This window comes from Sceloporus occidentalis, unplaced genomic scaffold, assembly GCF_023333645.1.
Source record: "Sceloporus occidentalis isolate IW3139 unplaced genomic scaffold, rSceOcc1.0.p SCAF_79, whole genome shotgun sequence".
NCBI lineage: Eukaryota > Metazoa > Chordata > Lepidosauria > Squamata > Phrynosomatidae > Sceloporus > Sceloporus occidentalis.
The window spans coordinates 4,080,801-4,103,077 of record NW_028317059.1 but is presented as its reverse complement, the minus strand read 5'-3'; the positions used below and the strand labels follow the sequence as shown (position 1 = coordinate 4,103,077).

Below are 22,277 nucleotides of genomic sequence, written 5' to 3'. Positions count from 1 at the left end.
ATGTGAAAGAGAAGCATTCGCCATACAGACATTCATTTAGCATAAAGCAACGGGGAAAAAAAACACTGCCTGCTGCACACCAGGTAATTAGAGATGTGGGGCAGGACACTGCTCTGGGCACTTTCTTTTGAAAGCTGTTAATTAACCAAACTACATATTCACATTAAAGGATTATTACAGGAAATGTGCAAACATGCAGTTATGGTGATCGTCTGCGTGATGAATACTAACTACCTGGGAATGGATTTGATGGGCTAAAAAAATCCAAACAGGTTGATTGATTCCAGGTAGATACAGATTAAATCCAATAGATACAAAATACACAGGTACTGCTAAGCGCTAGGTCTCATAGCAAACCAAAATGGGGCATCACTAGAGAACCATGCAACATATCTCTGCAAGCAAACTACGTCTACAGTAGGATCTTTGGGCGCTGGGCTTTATTGTCTCCCAGGAATGCATAAACTGCCCTTCTATCTCCTTAGCTGCCCGTAGCTGTGACTTCTCATCAGATGCTATGCTATGTTATCAAATAAAACAATGGTCGTGGCTGTTGGAGGCTTCAAGTGCCCGTTTTTCATGCAGGATATTTTTATGGCAGCCAGTTCAGAGCTGATATTGTTATATAGTGAGTTTGAAGCCTCTGGTTTCACACAATGTAGACCAGAGCCATAACTCAAGAGGTCCTGTCTGGTGCCGACGTCACACGCACTCCTGGAAGTGTACAAGACCACAAGAAGATGTAGAGACATTGTCATCAGCTGGCTCAAGGGTGCCCCTCGCCTTTGGCCGCCTGAGGCTGTTACCCCTCTTGCCTTACGGTGGTTACTGCCACCTGCCAATGCAGAGGGAGTGGAATGAAAAAGGGATTGTGAACCGATGGTGAAAAGCCAGCAAACAGTACTAAGATTATACAATTCTTTTGCCTCCCGTAGAACCTCTTAAAAAGTGTCACTTATGGAGAATCTGGATTTAAAACCATCTCAGGGCTTGAATAAAGATATTAGGATGAGCTGACACTGCAAGCTACATATCATTCCCTTTTCACAGCACAGCATTGTCACTTATTACCAGATCCTGGTGATGTTGCCATGGCAACTAGTACAGACAGCACCTATGGCTTTGATATATGCTGGATAATGCAAAGTGACTGGTCTTGAAATATTATTCACATCAAAAAGAAAAGAACATTATATATATATATATATATAAAATGAGAGTGTTGAAACCCCATCTATAAGACAATGAGGCGAAGGACTTAATTACAGCCATCTGGTTCTTGATAGACTAAAAGTCCCATCATCCTATACTATCAACAGAACGGGCCAATCAGAGAAAGACTGTCCACTGCTGCGACTGCTAAGTACATCTACACGGGTCAGTCTGTCATCCTGGAAGCTAAATGTTTTATATTAATATAATTATTACCGAAACCAACCTTAACAGCAGAATCCAGCAGCTCATTCTAGAATTATACCGACAGAATCATACGCTGCTAATTGGATTGTAAATTTAATCTGAGAATCGTCATGTTTTCTGTCAAATCTGAAGATACCTTTAATGTATTTGTTTCTCTTTTTAATAAAATAAAGGTTTCTGAAATGTTTTAATTTGTAAGACGTAAATAAAATGACCGAATACCCAGGCAAACGCTCTGCAAAGCTTAGACGGCCACTATGCGCTCTTATCACTTGCATGCGGTTTGTAAGTAATTTGGTTTTTAAGGTAAACCTTTCATCTAAAATTATTTGAGAGCTGGATAACAAAGCACAAAAAACACATAAACAAGCAAAAACAAATATGCAGATAATTTACAAGCAGAATTCAATCTGTAAATACGAATGTATTTTTTTTTTGAAGTTCTGCATCATTCTGTTATGTCATTTTTGGAACATTAAGCCACAGGTAGATTACATTATTCAGAGGTCGTAGAACTGTTTCAGGCAAATTTCCACTGGGCGTTCCCAGTGATGTCAGTGGGCGTTCCGGCTGATGCTCCAGGACACCCTCCATTTAAGGGGAAAATGGGTGGGAGTGGGGCGTGTCAGGACCCCCCACGACCCTGAGGATTCAGATATCGACCCAGAGAACTGGCGCTTCTCCTGAAGTCTCCAAGCGAAACCCAGAGAAGCCAGTTGCCTTTTCGGGCAATTAAGATTAAGATTTTAGCACCGCTGTTCAATGGGCCTGTAAGGATAACTGATCTCCTTAACGCTATGGAGGACCGTGCCAAGTCAGCACAACCTCAACAGTTAATTTTTTACCTAGCGGAGCATTTTCTTGAAAGCTGGATATGACATAATTTCCTGGGGCTAAGCAGTAAGGGCAGCTGCATGGAGGAGACAGCTTGTGGTGATGCCCTGGTTTAGGCCAACGGAAGCACCAAATGTAAATACTATACATATTCCAATCTGGAATGGAAGCTTCTAGTACTTGGGTCCAGTGTTTGAAAGCATACATGTTGCCCTTATTTTGGTGAATTGTATTGGGCAACTCAAGACTGGGTGGACACTGGTCATCAAAGTGTTATCAACGAATTGTGTCATAGTTTATTCTTGTCAACATTCTGTCTGTCGAGAAATGGAAACCAAATGTGGCCATGACATCAATAAAGGACAGAGCTGTGATGTCACTCTGCACCCATCCAGAGAGCAAAAGTGGTGGTAGGACTGACTGGAACAGTTCCATAACAGGACACAACACCAGATCTGGAGAGAATATAAGACCCCAATAGCCCCCAAATAATAAAAAAAATACTACAACAGCCATTTATGAGAGCACTATTACCACTATTACCAATGATGACAGTGTCTATTCTATGATTCATTTTTATGATAAATTCAGGCAAGGAATGATTTATTTTGCAAGCTCAGTATAGAAAGTTAAAGGCAGTTTGCACATCAGCAGCTTGACATCAGACCATTACAGAGGTCAGCCAGGGTCAACAAATAATAATAATTATATTTTACAAACAGGGCTGTCTGCAGAGCTGTGTAATGGGAACAAATAGACAGCGACACTAGAACCGCTAGGATTCTAGCATTTACACAAACAGATGGAAAAAGGAGAGATCCCTGCTCCAATTCCCTAGATACCCCAAAGCAGTGATGACGAACCTATGGACACGCCAAGAACGAGGGGAGAAAGGGGAGCGATAGTGGCAGCAGCAGAACACGGGCTAAATCCCGGAAGCCACCAAACAGCTTGCACCCATCTCATTTAATCTAAATATATTTATATACATTTGCATTAAACACGATGGGTGCAAGGTGTTTAGTAGCTTCTCCGAAGAGAATGGTTAAACATAATGCAGATTATTCTTCAAATTGCCGATTTTCCCCCCAATAAAATCTCTGTATTTTTGTATATTCTTATTTGTACACTGTAGGTAATTATACATTTATTGTATTGATTTATCGTGGTGAAACAGGGAATATATACAGTATATATATAATGGGGTTTTTTTGCAAACATTTATTTGTTTAATATACTCTGCTTTATTATATCAGATTGATTTATTTACTGAATGTAAGGTTTCTTATAAAGCAAATGCGGTTGGAACTCATAATTGAATGTAATGAATGCGGGGCCATTCTATGTAAATAAATTATTGTAATTATAAGTATTCTAACTTGGGGAATGACTTCAAGACATAATGGGAAGAACCCTACATTACAGCAACAGGCTGCTCGATCATCATGATCATCTGATATTCTTTATACGTAACCCACGTAAGACCTGGGATAAATATGGCTTCTGATGTGAGGTCTGCAAAGTTTATATGTCTGATATTTAAATATCCAACAGTATCTGAAGACTTAAACCTCGGAAGCTGTGCAGCTTTGATCATTAAATACTACCCACAGTTCAAGAGCTAGTGACCCATTTAATAATGTCATTACAGTAAGAGAGCGTCTCCAGAAATTTGCCACGACCAGACGTTAATAATGAGGGCAAGAAAAAAGGTGACGTGCCGCCTTACACGACTTGCTTGCGATAAAACGTCTGAAGGCACTGATAATGCTGCGGGATACAAAACCATGACACCGTCCTGTAATAGACATTATGTGCCTTATTGTAGGACTGGACTCTCAGGGCTGCAGTCATTTAACCAAGTTTTATTTTACTGGGAAGGTGGTAGATAACTAGAACAGCCTCCCATCAGAAGTGGTATAGGTCAACACAGCAAGGGAATTTAACTATACATGGAGTAGGCATGGAGCCATTCTGAAGTCCAAGTTCATGAATCCAACGTGTCCCTCTCTTTTCAGATGGCTAGTCCCTCTTGATGACCTTATTCCTTCTTTCTCTCCTTTCTGTCCCAAATGTCCCTCATTTCTACGAGATCAGAATGTTTTCTGGGTATCGCAGGGTTCTACTGGGGATAAAACATCAAGAAGAGGTTTATGTGGTCAGCGCTCACCAGTGAAATAACCTGCTGACTATTTAGAAACTCAGCCTTTTATTTAAACGTCCCAAAATAGTCCTTACTAAGAAATCCTGGGAAATTCGCTTTAAATGGAAATTCTATAAAAATATCTGATTACCTTAAAAACATAACATTAAATAAGCAATAAGTGACAGATGGTTGTCAGCTCTAGATTCATTGTTGTTAATCTCAGATGTGACCACTTCTCTTTAGTCCCTGGAGTAAGAGGGACGCTGTTCTCTCCTCCTTATTCTAATGAACCTGTGCAACGCCTCGTCTAGTCTCCACATCCTCCCTTGTTCTACCCAGTTAATGGTCACGGGCTACTTTGGGGTCATTACTAGCCCAACGGTCGGGCTCTACCCCTTTTCCTTTGCCGTTCCTGAGCATATTACTAGAGTTCGTAGAATTGCAACGGACAAAATGCAAAAGAAAATTGCTCGGATAAATGACTGACATTTAGTTGCTGTGGCTTAATAGCAGTCATTTCAATGTGTCTGCTGAAAACACACTTTAGAATAGAAGCCTTTTAAGTGAACGGTCAGGAGCTGAATGACTAAGGTAAAAAGAATCATTTATTTTTCTGATTACTGCTGTGCAGCCGATCTGGAGGGTCCGTATAACGTTCGAGATCACAGTCGACGCCAGAATGCACACGTGCCGCTCGGAGCGACACGGCGAGGCAGCCACTAATTAAAGTGGGAAAATGTTAACAATGCTTGTACTGACGGTGTTGGAAAGGCAACATAAATGCTATTAACCCAAATGTGATCTGTGTGTCCCTTTCTTTCCTAAAGGGGTTAATAGTTACTCCATGTTTTTCATCCCAAACGTTAGTATGCACCAAGAGCCCTTAAAAAAAATAAATTGGCAAAATAGAATGTTCTAAACTGTTCCAAGTACTCTAGAAACCATTATGCTTTGGGGGGAAATCATCTAACCTTCTTTCTAAACCAATTATAAGACAATTTACCAAAAGAACTACACAGGCATTCGTCTAGCGCCAAGGGGGGCTTAAAAGCAGAACCACCTACTCCTGTCTATTGTATGATGGTTTCTAAGGGTGTTTAACCCTATTAAAAGCTTTACGCCACCTATGATATATTTTTATTTTAATGAGAACTCCGATGTTCCGGGTATCACAGATGATTCCAGGGTTCCCTTGTAGCCTCTGATCTCCATTTCCATCTCCTTAAAGCTCCTATTTCCTACAGATCTGGGAGTAGCCAAGCTTCATCGTAGCGAGCTTTACCTCCATTGGCCTGGCTCTACTACCACCCGAATCCTAGATCATCCAGGAGGTAGAGGCCACTGGGAAAACAGACCAAGGAACTACGTCAGCTGACTTATACCCTACATTCAGTATATTATTATTATTGATATTATTTTCAAAGCAATCAAGAAATGAATCCTCTGACATTTTTAAGTGGCCAAAGTGTTGGAAATAGAGAGCTGTATTTTCAATTAAAATTAATTCTGAAACTCAATTTCTGCATTTTTCATACAGACTATTATCAAATTAGGGCTACAGATTCACTCATACCCATTAAACATTCTAAGCTCCTAGAAGAGACTGGACATCAGGGGAGGAAAGAGTGACAAAAGGATTTGGGTTCCGAAGAACAACATTTTGGTTAGAAATATAATTTCAGATATATAATGTATGAGAAAACAAGAAGCAAAATTATAACTCAGATAAACATACTGGCCAAGGGGAAAAAAATGATAAGAAAGCTACTATATGCATTTCGCATTAAGCGCTTTATCAGAGTAACCTGTGATTAAGCTCCAAGTGTTAAAGTATCAAAATCTGTAATATTAATTAATTCTGAAAGTGATCTGCCTTCTGGAAATAAGTAACACAGAAGACAGCATCTAGAGACCCAAGACTGTGGAAAAATGGCTGAAGATATATTTTGATACAAGAGCATCAGTATAAGATACTTACTGTACGACTGAGGATTATTGTAGATCTTCCAGGGTGTATATTTGTTATACCGATATGTTCTGCTATGTACAAATACATATTTTACACCTGTACACATACTTTTTATTGAGCCAATTTTTCCTTCCGAATGCAGCTAGCATGTGGCTGGCACCGTCAACCAGCATTCAATGAAAAATTCCCAGGATACAGGTAGGAGCCTTCGGCACACAAGAGAAACAGGACATTTTGTTCTGAATATAGGTGATAAACACTGCTTTCCCCAGAGGTTAGCAAGTCAACACTTTGTTGAAACACTATAAAATGTTCTTTTATATATATTGTAAATATGCCGTTCCACCTCCACTAAACAGTTTGCATTTCTAGAACTAAATACAGCATTGGAAATGTCATTCATACAACTGATGAATGCCATAATTCATTCCCAAACTAGTTCTTTAATCATGTCGAATTTGGGCTCATTCATATTTTTTTAGAGAGACTGCTTAATTGTAACACAAAAGCGGACACTGAGAGGTTGTTTCCATAGAAACTGCAAAAGGATTTTTAAAAGTTTGTGTGTTTTTATGTGATTCGATCTTTAGAGGAAAGATTGAAATGACAGATGGCCTAAGGTTTAGTTGTTTAACACAGTAACACTGTTATTTATTGAAAAAAGACCTAAGTCTATCAAGTTCAACCCTTCCTTCTTTTTGCTCCAACATGTCAGGTAACGCAATGTTTTGTATAAGTGGAACTGCCCTATATTAATACTAAATATTCCTAGATAACTAGGGAGAGCATACGCTATTCCAGTGTTTTTGGAGGGGTCTTAGATAGAAATTGAGGATGGAAAAGACACATGTTCCACCCACTGTAGATCCACAAGAAGGCAAAAACCCTACGTTGGAGCAAATCCAATTGTGATGTTTCACTGGATCAAGAAGCTACAGCTAAGCATGTCCCTATAACCCATTATATCCCTGCACATTCTTCATCCAGACCATATTTAAAGACATTGATTGAATTTTATAGCACAACATCTGTAGGTAGTGGATTCCACAACTTTAGTGTTCTTACTGTTTTAGGTTTTCACTGCTTTAGGTGAGTAAGGCTGAATGAATGACCTCTTGTTCTTCTGCATTTTTTGTGTTAAGTTCTTTTAAATTCTAGGTTCGTTTACATAATGTATTTTTGTTGATTATGTCATTAATATTAAAATGACAAAATATTAATGACATAATTCATTATTATGATGATTAGCTGTAATAAATTTATGCAGTGGTGACCTGGTCAACTCAGTCTAAATATCTTCTGAAACATTCTGCTTTGTTCCTAAAACATGTTTTTTTTTTTTTTTTTTTTTTTTTTTTTTATTAAGAATTTTCATATTATTACAAAACATATAACATTTCTTCCATAAATGCCATGAAATTACAGCAGGAAAACATACAAAGTGACCGTGCCTTCAACTAGTTATAGGAAGATAAATATCATAATCATTATTACCAACTTGGATATAACATTCAAGTTGAGCATGCATACCTCACTCGTTCACACTACACACGTATGCTTGGGGTAGATCTTAGATTGTGTTGGGCGGAAGAATTCCCACAGGGGAGCGTCTAATCAAGCATGTCACTATATGAGTTTACCCACGGGCGCCATATTTGTTCGTATATTTTATAAAGGCCTCTGGAAACAAAGAAACCTTGTTCCATCTTTTTTTGATATTTAACCTGGTTAACAACATCACTCCACTCTATTTTTGCTGATTGTTTCCATTTTCTTGCAATACAAATTTTTGCTGCTAAGTACAACTGAGAAATTAAAATTTGTTGTATCTTGCTCACTACCGGAAAATTAATGTTAAATAAAAAAGATTCCACTGTAATTGTTTGTTTTGTTTTTGATAGCTTAGATATCATATCGTTAAGGTTACCCTTTAGAGAGTCAAGCATAGGGCAGTCCCACCAGATATGTAGCATATCGCCTATATCCTTCTGACACCTCCAGCAAAAGTTCGAAAATACTTTGGATATTTTATGTAATCTTGTTGGAACTAAATACCATTGATACATTATTTTATATTGAAGTTCTACCAACGAAATGCAGTGGGTATTCTGTGTAACAATAGATAACCCTTGAAGCCAATCTTTTATGTCATAGACGTTTCCTATTGAATTTTCCCATTTCAATATGGGGGGATATTTTTCCCGAACATTAAATTCTTTACTTAAAGACAATATCCTTGAGAGCTGTCCTTTTCTCTGAATGTTATTTAATAGCCTATTAATTTGATGATTTAATGGCAATATATACTTCTTGGATATATAGTTTTTCAACCTCAAATATGAGAACAGATATTTGTTTTGGATATTGAATTTAATTTGCAAATCCCTAAACGAAATAATATTTCCATTATTCATTATGTCAGATATGTTCTTTAAACCGGCATTAGACCATGTTGTTATATCCATATTTTCTATATCATATTTAGCTATGACTATAGGAGAATTCATTGAAATTGCTTGCGTTAAATTAAATGTGATCTTAAACTTATTCAAAGAGATCAGAGCGTCTACAATTACTTGATTGTCTATCGTTAAATGTAAAATTCTTTTTATATTAGCCCAGAATATTTCTGATGGCTGGCGTGGAACCAGATATGTTAATTCGATCCCATACCAAGCAAGTACTTTAGAGTCAGGGTTGAACCATGCGAAGGCGTGTGTTAACATAGATGCTTCATGTAATTTTACAACATCTGGATAGGATATACCTCCTTCTTTTTTATTAAGTTTAAGTATACGTTGTGATATTCTGGGATTTTTCCCAGCCCATATGTAATCAGCAAAAAGTTTTTGAAAATTGTGAAGTATTCCAGTTTTAACTCTTAAGGGTATTATCCTAAAAAAATACAATATCTTGGGAATGACATACGAATTTATGGTGTTTACTCGTCCTAGCCATGAAATTTCGAGACTTCTCCATTTAGTCAGTTTTTCTCTGATCTCTTTAAATAAGCTCGTATAATTAATATCTATGATACTTTCAATATCCATAGCTAGCTTTATCCCTAAATAATCAATAGACCTAGTGTTCCAATTAAATTTATAATTATAAGACAACATCACTAGCTCATTGCTTGTCAAATTAGCATTGAGTACTTGTGTTTTATGTAAATTTATCTTATAATTTGAATATTTACTATAAGTTTCAATTGTACGCAGTAAAGCTGGAATAGATAAAGTTGGATTTGTTAATGTCAACATGATATCATCTGCGTAGAGTACTATTTTATGTTCTGTGTCAGAAATTAATATACCCGATATTTCTATGTTTTGTCTTATCATAGCTGCCAGGGGTTCGATGGTCAGGATATATAATAAAGGAGCCAGTGGGCAACCTTGTCGAGTACCATTGTTTATATTGAAGTCTTGTGATTGGAATAGAGGTCCTGTTACTCTAGCTGTAAGATTAGTATAAAGACTCATAATGTTAGTTTTGATAGTGCCCAGGATACCAAATATATCCAGTACTTTGTCAAGGAAGTCCCAGTTGACTCTATCGAATGCTTTTTCAGCATCGATCGCCATTAGAACTGCTCCAAGCTGTTGCGTATTGATCTTGTGTATTATATTTAATATTCTACGGGTGTTATCTACTGGATTTCTTTTAAGAACAAATCCAACTTGATCCGTATTAATCAATTTCGGAATAAATTGGTTTAGTCTATTGGCTAAGATCTTAGAAAAAATTTTTATATCATTATTTATTAGGGATATAGGTCTATAACTCCCTATAATCGTGGGATCTTTCATTGGTTTCAGTATTGGAAGTATGTCCACTTTGAGCATCTCTGCCGGAAATTTATTTAGCTCGAATGAAGTTGAAAATAAATTCAATAATAATTGGGATAGAATTTTTTTAAATTTTTTATAGAATATAGATGAGAAACCGTCTGGGCCAGGAGCTTTATCTGGCTTTTGGTTATTGATTATTTCTTCTATTTCCAATAGTGATATAGGCTTATTTATTATTTCTAAATCTAAATTAGATAATTTTGGTAATTTTAAATTAACTAAAAGCTTCGATATATCTGATTTATTTTTATCTTTTACAGACGGAATATTATAAAGTTCACTATAAAATTTTCCAAGAGCGTTGGCTATGCTTATTGGATCTAGAAATTGATTGTTACCTACTACTAGCTTCTTAATTATCTTTGTCTCATTATTAAATTGTAATTTTTTGGTTAGAAGCTTCCCTGTTCTATTATTGCCGTAATACCACTTTTGTTTTAATTTGATAATGGCTTGGTTCACTTTCTCATAGGTTCTAATTTTTATTTCTGCCCTAATTTCAAAAATTTTATCTAAACATTTTTGATCAAATATTAATTTGTTTTCTCTTTCTAGTGTGGATAGTTTGATATATAATTCATTAATCGAAAGGTTATTAGTTCTTTTTTTATTCTCTACACCCAATTTTATAAGAACACCTCTCATATAGCTCTTAAGGGCACACCATAGAATTCCTGGAGATACTTCATTATTATCATTGTGTATTATAAATGTTTCTAACTCTTTTTGAAGATACTCTAAATTTTTTCCATCGTTTAACAGACTTTCATTTAATCTCCATTTTGTACGTAATTTATATAGCTCGTTATTTTTTATCTCCATAACAACTGGGGCGTGGTCTGACCAAGAGATTGAACCTATCTCTATTTTAATGATACGACTTAATGTCTGTGGTTTCATTAAAAAATAATCTATGCGGGAGTATGTTTGATGTGGATTTGAGTAAAAAGAGTAATCCCTTTCAGTCGGGTGTAAAACTCTCCAGCAATCGTAGAGTGTGTGATGTATTAATATTTTTTGTAAAGATGTCGAGGTGTCATGAAGATGTATATCAAATTTCTTTGTTTGAGTATAACTTTTATCAACTTTAGGATTAATCACACAATTTAAATCTCCTCCACAGATTAGGGTTCCTACAGTATAATTTTCCAATTTTGAAAAAAGTTCCTTCATGAATCTAAGAGGTGATTGATTTGGCGCGTATATGTTCAAAAAAGTATACAGTATGTCATTGATTTTTATAGTAACAATTTGATATCTACCATTGGGATCAGCTATTTCGTGTATTAACTCTAACTTAAGCTTATTGGAAAATAATAGGGCTACACCTCTTTTACTCTGACCGAGAAAACATGCCGTATGAATATCTTTATATTTATTAAATTTCCAAATTTTTTGAGGATGTTCTTTCCAATGAGTCTCCTGTATGAACATTATGTCTATTTTATTCTCTGATAGGTATCTATATAGACAACCTCTTTTCTGTGGTGTGTTTAGGCCTTTAACATTCTGGGTAGCTATTCTAAGTGACATGCGAGTAAACGTTTCCTCCCCAACTCTTTCGCCGTCTTGGAAGTCTTCCCCCACTACATACACACATTAACCACCATTCATACAAACATTCAATAACCATTGCAAATGAGTTAAAAAGCAACATTACTTAAGCTGTTAACTCATTTCCTGCTGCCGCCGCAGGAAATATTCCGGTAACTTGGTTGGGCTGCCCCACTATCTCTATGTGGTAACCTAGACATTGTGCTTAAACTATACCCCTGTATCCATAAACATTTTAGTATTAAATAGTTCCAAAAATAGCTAAAAACTCCAAAGAGTTAAAATTAATGTGTTACCATTCAGTATACTGCTTGTTAAATATAGTTATTAAATGCTTATTCATAATATATATATTCATTAGGTTTAAGTGGGTTACCCACATTAATACTACGAATTTATTATATCATATACCAATATCTATGGACTCAATATTTATATATATAGTATATCAGATAATGTTGCATATTAGCATTATCCCCAAAAAGATAGCTCTCTTTTTCTCCCTTTTCTCCTTCTTTTCCCCTTCCTTTTTTCTTTCTTTTTTTTCTCTTTCCCCTCCTTCTCCTTCCCTTCCCCTTTCTTTCCTTTTCTTTTCCCTTTTCTTTCCTGTTTTCTTTTTTCCTCTCTCCTTCTTCTTTCCTTCTTCCTTTTCACTTTCTCTTTCTTTTTTCCTTCCCTTCCTTTACTTTTCCCCTTCTTTTCCTTTCCTTTTCTTCTCCTTTCCCCTTCCTCCTTCCTCTTCCTCCTCTCTACCTTTCTCTCTTTTTTTTTTTTTTTTCCTTTTTCCTTCCCTCTTCTTTCCTTCTTTTCCTTCCCCTCCTTCTCTTTCCCTTTTCCCCCTTTCCCTTCCTTTCCCTTCTCTTTCTTTCCCTTTTTTCTCAAAAACAATGTATTTCTATAAGAAAAGAGGAGAGTGAAAAATAAATCCCAGTATTAAAGTTACTTCAATACTATAAGTTTTAAATATCTCACAGATATATATTATCTCGATAGATTAAGAATACTCATCAAATATCAAAAGTTAATATTCGCCCAGAATTATTAGTAAACTATTTTAAAGCCACATACAAATATCTGTGAAATCAGCTTAAATGTGAATTCTGTAAAAGTGCATTAAATACTATGTTATTTCCAAAAGATAGTGCTTAACTGAGATACTAGTAAATTATTCTTATATGCCACCTCTCTCAGTGTATAAAGTCTTAATCAAGTGCAAAAACATTAGTGAACTGACAAAAACATTGGTGGCTACTATTCTTATATGCTTGAGTAAATATTATTAAAAACCTAAATTAAGTCAAGCACCTATATCTGTGTATTAAATATAAATAAAGTTATATCAAAGTGCTGGTCTTGTCGCCAAAGGGACAATTATTAATCACATTTAGTATAAATTACCTCGTAAACCAATATGTGTACTCTCAGTGTATAAAGTCTTAATCAGGTGCATAAACATTGGTGGCTACTATTCTTATATGCTTAAGTAAGTAATTATGTGTAATTAAATTTCGCAGATAACATAATCGCCAATTGTCAAGCACGTATATCTATAAGTTCAGTACAAATATAAATATATCAAAGTGAATTCATAGTGTGATGATAATTAAGGTGTAGAGAAAAAAAAAAAAAAAAAAAAAAAAAAAAAAAAAAAAAAATAAAAAAAAAAAAAAAAAATTTCTAATATATACTATCTTAGTCCAGGTTCCATAGTGCGATCTTTTCTTGTAGTGTCTCTGGATCTTTCAGGAGATACGAATTTTCCTTATAGAAAACTATTATTGCTGTAGGGAATGTCCATTTGTATCTTATCTCATTTTTCTTAAGTATTTGCGTCTGGTGAGAAAAATTTTTCCTTGATTGGCGCGTAGCAAAAGAAAGATCCGGGAAAATTTTAATATCCTTATATTGTTGAGGAATTGAGTTCAAATTATTTCTAAAGCTTTGTACAATAAGATTTTTTGTTTGTAAACTTAAAAATCTTAAAATAACATCCCGTGGAGATGACAAATCCACTTCTTTAGGTTTACGTAATCTGTGGAAGTTTTCTATGTAGTTAGAGCCAAGTTTCTCTGCAGATATAAGTGAACTGAAAAAGTGCTCCAAGAAAGTATACATCTGGTCATTTCCGACCGATTCCGAGATTCCTCTAAGGCGAATATTTTTTCGTCTTGATCGATCTTCGAATTCATTCATCTTATTCTCTAAGAGATTAATTCGCTTATCAATTGTTCCATTTAGGATTCTTAAATTCGTATTTTCAGCTTGAATTTTATTGAGCTGGTTTGCTTGGATTTCCACTATTTCCGCTAGGCATTCAATTTCTTTTTTTAAATCCGCAGAGTTTCTATCCATATCTTGTTTCAGTTTATTATATAGTGAATCAAGCATTGCGCCTAATGACTGATTAGTAATCTCCTGAGGTAATGTTGCTTCTTCAGATAGATTCAGAACTGATGTAGGCCTTGGCTCAAGAGGAAATGATCTCCTTTCTCTAGTATCTCCAGCGAGGGATTTCCTTGTACTGGACGTTTCTAATTCACACCTTTTTGGGGAGTAAAAAGTATTGATTGACTTTGTTTTGTCTACAGCTTTTTCTTTATCTTTCTTTGGGGCCATTTTCTCTTTTCTTTCCTTTTTCTCTTTTTCTTATCTTTTCTCTTCCTTTTTTTTTCCCTTATTCTTAAACTGAGTTTTACTGCATTTGATTCTCTTCTATTTAAACAGTTGTTAAATAATATTGAAAGTGACTCAATTAGCTCCGTTGGTGTAAATTATAATCAAACATAAAAAGTCCAAATCTATATTTGACTATGTGTTTCTTAAATATCTTTTATCTTCAATATTTTCATTATTTTCATTAATTTTTAGAAATATGTATATGAATGCAACCACCAGAGTCAACCAACTTAGCTTATGCTACATTTGATTCCTTCTTTTTAAACAGCTGTTAGGTGGTGTTGAAAATTGGAATTACATGGAGTTGACGTGATGACGTGACGCGTGTACGCGGACATGCGCGCCTCCGTGACATGTTCCGGTACTGGTAGCCTGCTCCCTATCTCGTAAGACCCCGCTGTTGGATGAATTCCACGGCTGGACGAGCGTAGTGTCTCCGCCGGCTGCTTATCGTTTGCTGCCTGCCGCCCGCCGCCTCCTGTCTTCGCTCACCAGCCGCTCGCCGATAGCCGCCGGTCTGCCGTCCCCGTGCACTGTCTGCAGTCTCCTGTCGGATCCCGCCGGAAGGTTCTCAGGGTAGGATTCAGACGGGTGGGACAAGCGCGGTGAGACGGGGGGAGTGCTTTTGGCGGGCGTAGCTTGGCGGGCGGGCGGCGGTGTAGTTTGGGGCTAGGGGTTTGAGGTGGGTCTGGCTCCTATTCCGTGCGTAGCAGCACGGGTCTGCACAGGAGCGCAGGGGTTAAAACGATCAGCCGGTGGGTGAGAGACCTGGTGCGTTTGGAGGAGCGAGCCCAGTAATAGGGTTCTCCCCCCTTATTGTTTTTAGACCCTGCTGTTCGGCTGGTGGTTGCATACTCTTACATATCTCCAAAAATCCATGAGAAGATTGAAGATAAAAGATATTAAAGAAATACAGAGACAAATACAGAGACAAATACCAAATTATACTACTGATTGCACTTCATACCAATCCAGCTAAAATGAGTTAATTTCACCACATCCAATGACTGTTTAACCTTTTAATAGTTGTATAAAAAGAAGAATTTCAAGCATTAAGATGCAGCATTATTCAATTGAATCTTAATTGAATTATAGGTGGCTCCCAACACAGACTAATTGCTGTGACTCTGCTGATGGGTTGATGAAAATAATATTATATACATTCATAAATACAAATCTGCAGCCCGAAGATAACAGATACTCAGCGACAAGTATTAATTTGGACTTTCCATGATTGACTGTAACTTATACCAACGGAACTAACTGAGTTAATTTTCAACACCACCTAACAGCTGTTCCTAAAACATGTTTAACACTCTTGAAAACCAAGAAGAAGAAACAGGACAATAATGATTAGCACAGGTGTTATATAGATGGAGACTGACAAACTATTACTACTTGCAGTAATAATGTGTGTTGCCCTCAGAAAGTAGGTACGTGTGACATCACTAAATGCATTCAGATGTCTGTTGTATGCAATTCTCAAGGCAAGATCTCCTTTAAGTGCTTTCCTGCCTCTACAACAACCAAGATGTGATCTTGCTGTGAACCTGTTGAAAATCCCCACTGTATTTATGTATTAAACCTATAATTTTATGTTTTCAACCTGCCTATCATGTTTCAAGCTTTAGTAAACCAACTGTCATCAAAATAAGAAACAGAAAGTCAAGAATTAGCACCGGTGTCAACGACATACATAGACCGACACACGATGACAATAATCTAGCAGCAATGTGGCAGTTCTCTGCGCAAGGCACTCAATAGACCCCTGTCCATGGTGCTGATCTAAATTGCAAAACAGGCTTTTCTTTTAAAGAACTCAATAACAGCATTATTGAAAAGATTGCTTAGTTGCTCCTGACAGCGCTTTGCTGGCGACATCCCGTTCCATGCCATAACGTTGCAAAGATTAATTTCCTAGTTGAGTACACAGTAGTGAAATGTTAATTACGTACAGTTACTTTTGCACCCCAGCCTCTGTATACACCCCTCTGCTGCTAATCCCTGCAATGTTCCTTCTGTCTGAAAGAGACGCCAGGTTTATTTCTCCTAATCAAAATGATTTAGCTGCAAAAAGTCCATTCCATTTCACTGACAGCATGGTCCCATTTATCATGCTGACAAGATACAATTGAAACAGATGCAACAATGAAACTAATGGTTGAACTGATTCTTATTGATCCGGTGCCACTATGTCTAATTAATAGTCTACGAACTATCCGCTAAGAATTGTTCTATAGTAAGATACAAGCTAGGAGAAATTTTCTTTACCTATAAAGACAGCTTTGGTGCATAATTTATAACTACAAAGAAGCCTGATTAATTGATGGAAGAGTACGTGGGTGATAGTGTGAAGCTGTGTGCCAAAGAAACCTGGAAGACAAGTGGCAGTAGGTACGACATACACTTCATTTTTTGTCCGTCCATTAATAGCTTAAATCACATTTGGACAGTGAGACTCTAGGCTTTCTATGTAAAACATGGTGGGTTTGTTCTATTACACACCAAGCAATTAAAATAACTTTTCAAACCTACCTTCAGATAGAAGGATATAACACCAGTAGCCATGCTAGGCACATGATGTCATTGCTGGCATCAAAGAACACCATGGATACCTTATACATCTAATATTAATGATGTAATATTCTCAGAATACTGGTCTACATGACTTCTCCTGAACACCCTGAAAATCATATGTGAGTTGTTTTGGTAAATTGCTAGAATCATACATAGTATATTCATCATTCAGGTTTCTGCATCCTTCTTTGTCCAAATATTGTACTGGACGTCAGTATTACAGCTGGTAATTTTTTGTTGCTAAACTCACAGTTAGCCCAGATTTGTCACAAGTTTAATGTAGGTGCTAAAGGAAGGTCGACTGAATCACCAGTGTACTGTATGCCAATAATATAAATCCCTGTGGGAAATTATTTGATGTTCATTTCGGAGAGCCTTTTATCACACATTAAGAAGTTCTCCTAACATCCTATTAAATTAGACAAGGATAGTCCGTGCTTTAAAATGCTCCGGCTACCAGAAAAGATTGTAATACAATAATTTATCTCATAGTGAAAAAGAACATTTGGTTCAGAAAATTCAAGGTAAATACTTCCAAGAGATTGACGTAAGGAGGTATGTAAGCTACCCACCAAAAATATATATGTATAAAAAATAGTATGATTTAAACATGAAAATAGAGCCCTGTTCTTACTGTCTAACTGTATTGTATTGATGTTATTCTCTCTTTATGATGGAATCTCTCAAATTATGTTTGTATGAGGTAGGCAGAGAAAATCTGTTTAGTTATCTTTACTAAAATTAATTTAAAACACCCACAACATCTGCCCTTACCAGCTCCATATGTAGTGGATTCCAACACTTTACTGTCCTCACTGCAGATTATTCCTTGTTCTATAACCTTGACTCCATTGATCATGTTTCCATGCCTGATATATGCTAATTTTATGATTAAAAGAGTTCCCCTAAAACTACCTAATAAGGATCTTGAATTGATGTGTACATTTACTTACTTAAACACACCAAGTTAAATTCAGAGTTAGATCATACAAAATAACCATCGATCTGGAGACACAATCCAGAAACTGGCTTATGAAGATAGACTCTAATAAACCCCAAAATGATTGAACCTCAAAATTGGAAATGCTTAAAATTTTAACAGTTGGTAAAAAGCACAACTGGGGTAAACATGTATGAAACAAGGATAGAACTGCTTACCTTTTCTGCTGACTGTGAGGTCCCAAAAAATATTGGAATGAAAGCCAACCACACTATGCAGGTAGTATACATGGTGAAGCCTATAGGCTTAGCTTCATTGAAGTTCTCTGGCACACCCCTTGTCTTGATGGCATACACAGTGCATGTCACCATGAGAAGGATGCTATACCCCAAGGAACAAATGATTTGTAGATCCGTAATGTCACACTTTAGGACACCCCTGGCTTCCTCGGGATCCACTGTTCCCTGTCCATACTCAATGGTGATGCTAGGAGGGTTAACCCCAAACCAAATAAAAACTCCTAGAAGCTGGACAGATATCAAACTGGAAGTGATGGCCAACTGTGATGTGGGGCTGATAAGCCTAGGGGCAGTCACTGACTTTTTACCCTGTTCAAATATCCTGTAGATCCTGTTGGTCTTTGTTAAGAGTGCTGCATAGCTGATGCACATACCCAATCCCAAGAAGAGTCGTCTGAAGGAACACACAGCCACATCAGGCTTGGCAATCATGAGGAATGTGATGATGTAGCAGAGAAAGATTCCTGTAAGCAAGACATAACTAAGTTCCCTGCCAGAAGCTCGAACAATAGGAGTGTCATTGTATCGTATGAAGGTTGCCATTACAAAGATGGTAGCAATGATACCTAGCATGGCCAGGAAAACAGGTATTACGGCCCATGGTGAGTGCCACTCTAGTTTGACAACAGGAATGGGATCACAGCCAGTGCGGTTTTTATTGGGTTTCATGTTGAATTCACAGGTATAACAAGTGACCTCGTCCTTCAGGTACTTGTAGCCATCGCACAGGTCACACTGCCAACAGCAAGGGACATTCTTCATTACTTTCTTCCTCTCTCCCATCTTGCAAGGCAAGCTGCAGACAGATGATGGTACTTCATGAATCCCTCTAGCCCACTGCATGTCATCAATCTATGGGGGAAAAAACAGAGGTGGGAATATGTGGCTACATATTTCATAAAGGTATTCAACAGTGAAATTATAGCTGTCAAATAACTTTGGATCATCAGCTAAAAAAGAACACAAAGTAACCAATTGTGTTAAACATCAGTTTGTATTTGTGGGAAGTTCCCAACTGAGTGGCTCTGTCAACATGTATGACTTTAAACCTAACCAACTGGAACTATGGAAAGAATAAGCATCAGGATACCAGGGAGAGTCTCAAGATTCTCAGGGTCAAACTATCTGATGCTGACCCTGCACTAATTATGTGATACCTAAGCCTCACAATTATTTTTATTCTCACTAGTATGTCATGGACTTACATACCACATACAATATTATCAGACTATTAGCATACAGTTCATTAAAAAATACAGGAAATTATCATAGAAACATATAATTTGACGGCAGATAAGAACCATTTGGCTCATCTAGTCTGGTCATGTTTCAGGATGTAGAGTCCTTGGTCTTGTCTTATATTCATGATAGTGTTCTATGCATGTTTAAATTCCCTCACTGTATTAACTTCTACCACTTCTGATGGGAGGTTGTCCCATTTATATACCATTTGTCTAGCTTATAGTTTAGGACATGGATTTCTGATCAACCATCCTTTTAATGACCTCTTTCTTTGTCAATCACCTGACCCATTTATGATGTTTTTTTCCACCAGTACCTCCCCAAATGCATCCTTCACTTTCTTGGCCCATCCTCTGTCTTGTTCATCTATTTTTTCTAAGCTTACTCTACCTTGTTGGGTTTCTAAGCTGTACTAGCTGTGTGAACTTCAAGAAAAGTGACAGCCTCAAGATAAGTCATTTACCCAAACATTCTGTACGAGGAGATAGCAGCTACATGGTGCCGTAATTATGGAGACTTCTTTCACTTGCCTCGTTACAATATACTCGGATAGCTTTATACCAGAAGCAGCATGAAGATTTGCAACTCCTCTCTCACCTCTGGCTGTAAAATGGCTAATGAAATGCAAGCTGCCCGATAAGCTGTGTGGAAAGGAAAGATTAGGAGACGGATTCATACTGAACCATCACAGAGAAACCCATGTTGTCAGGAATATAATTGGTGCCCAGGTTCGACCTTCTGCTAGAAATGAAATCCTTACGATAAAGAAGTTTTATTCCAACTTGCGCACAGAGGGAAGACCTACAGACCCTTAAGTCTGTCCATTCCATCACTTGAAAGGGTGTCACATACAGCAGGACAGTTGAGTGTGACTCATCAAGGTAGCTTCATCCAGCTCTCGGTGACGAAATGACAGAAACGGAATTTTGACATATAAAAAAAGGAAAAGAGGGAGGTGGGATGTTCTATGTATGCCAGGCCTGATGTTCATTTTATTTCAGTGACAATACTTTCCAGAATTATGACTGGGAATAAAAAAATGCAGAGGAGGACAGATGAAAAAATCTTTGTAGATACTTGGGTCCCGGTAAATGAATGGATTACAAAAACAGACATAGCCAAAATGTAACAAGATTAATTTCCTACTCAAGCATCATTGCTAGTTAAAGACACAGTTCCTGAATGTCTCAATGCACAAGAATCTCTTGCAGACAACCAAGCCAGGAAGATAAGCTATCACACAGGTATCTGTTAAAAGTAAAATCACCATCATACCTGAGAACTTCCTAAATGAGCTAATCTGGAGTCTCTTTATAATAACAACTACAAAACCCTTCATTCAACAATTACCATACCTGAGAATTCTACAGATGTGTCCCCTGAAGCCCTTGAAATCATGGCTGATAACCAAGCTTTCGAGTTGTGGTGGGTTGACTCTGTCCAATCTCACATCCCCAAACCATTTCTTTACCAACTCACAGCTACCCAGACCCCACAAGTATCTACCTCACCTCCAAGACTAGCTTCACCTTCTCAATGTTTCTACTTGGAGAACAAAGTAGCCAGCTAACTGGGAACGTCCCAGGTGCATTTATGACATTTTAGTTAAAAAGTACCAATTCACCAGAGTAATGCAGAATATGACAATGCATGCCAATATGCAGTTAACTCCCGTGGCTTCCTTAATTATAGCGACAGAAAACTGTGGAGTGATTAGCTAAATGTTGCAAAAAAAAATCTTCAAAATTCATATAAAAACATGTTTTTGTTTCAATACAGTTTATTTTGAATACTGTGATTTTCTCTTTCATAAACTGCTAATTTACATAAAAGCCTATGTTTATCGACTCTCTAAGTAAAAAAAAAATGTCTCCACGAGGAAGAGTTTCAAATTCCTATCTTCCCAGATGCTGCAACATGTCATTACGTAGAACTGCATTTTACCATCTTGCTCTTATCTGTATGTCTGTGCAGATAAATTGGCCTCCTCTTTGGCATAACTTTGGGATACAGTAATTCTGACTGCTTTACTAATGGACAGGGATTGTATGAACTCCTAGTTCAGTCTATTATCGCCTTCCCCTTCACTCATAACCTTTAATGAGCTAAGTTAGAATAATGACTTCTATCCACCAGGTCAATAAGAGGAAACAGAAGTGCCTGTTTTCATGGTCAGCTACAACGTGGGGGATGGACATCACACAAGGGGAAACGTATTTGATAAATTGAGGGCTATAGGGCAGGCAGAAGATGAATATTGTAGTGGACCAAACACTGGACCATTTGTATAAATTGCATTTCTTGAGCTAAGTGCTTAATGTTAAGGAATCACAGGGGAAATAGTGGAATGTTCCTGCTGATTGCTGCAAATGTAGCACTTTGGTATAAATATGATGCATAGAGCTGAAAGGTAGAGAGAACCTTGGTGCCAAGACTCACATGCTAGCACAATTACACACATAACATTCATACACACTTTAGTGAATAAATATGAGTATTACAATCTGGTTATCTGGGTTTGACTAGCCATCAGCACCCCATACTCACTCCAGTGGCAGAACGGGTGCTGCAGTGTGCCATCACGCATATCCACCCTCCAGCCCCAGTTTCATCATCATCACTTAAAGTGCCCAGCCCTGTAATATGTGCTTATGGGCTCTATGGCACCATTATCTTTAAAAGCGGAATCAAAAGAATTATTCCATTGGTAGCTATGGTAATTGCTCCTCATTTTGCCCCAGAAAAATAATTCCTCGTCCACCCCTCTGTG

At 37.2% G+C, this 22,277-nt stretch overlaps 1 protein-coding gene across 1 annotated transcript in view; it reads right to left on the bottom strand.

Annotated features, from left to right (window-relative positions):
• The window catches only part of LOC149285465 (metabotropic glutamate receptor 7-like), a 168,879-nt gene that overhangs the window by 33,614 nt on the left and 112,988 nt on the right, over positions 1-22,277 (bottom strand). The window contains exon 8 of the mRNA XM_089495381.1: positions 18,185-19,117. Within this exon, the coding sequence (XP_089351507.1) occupies positions 18,185-19,117 (933 nt within the window). The remainder of the gene's footprint in view (positions 1-18,184; positions 19,118-22,277) is intronic.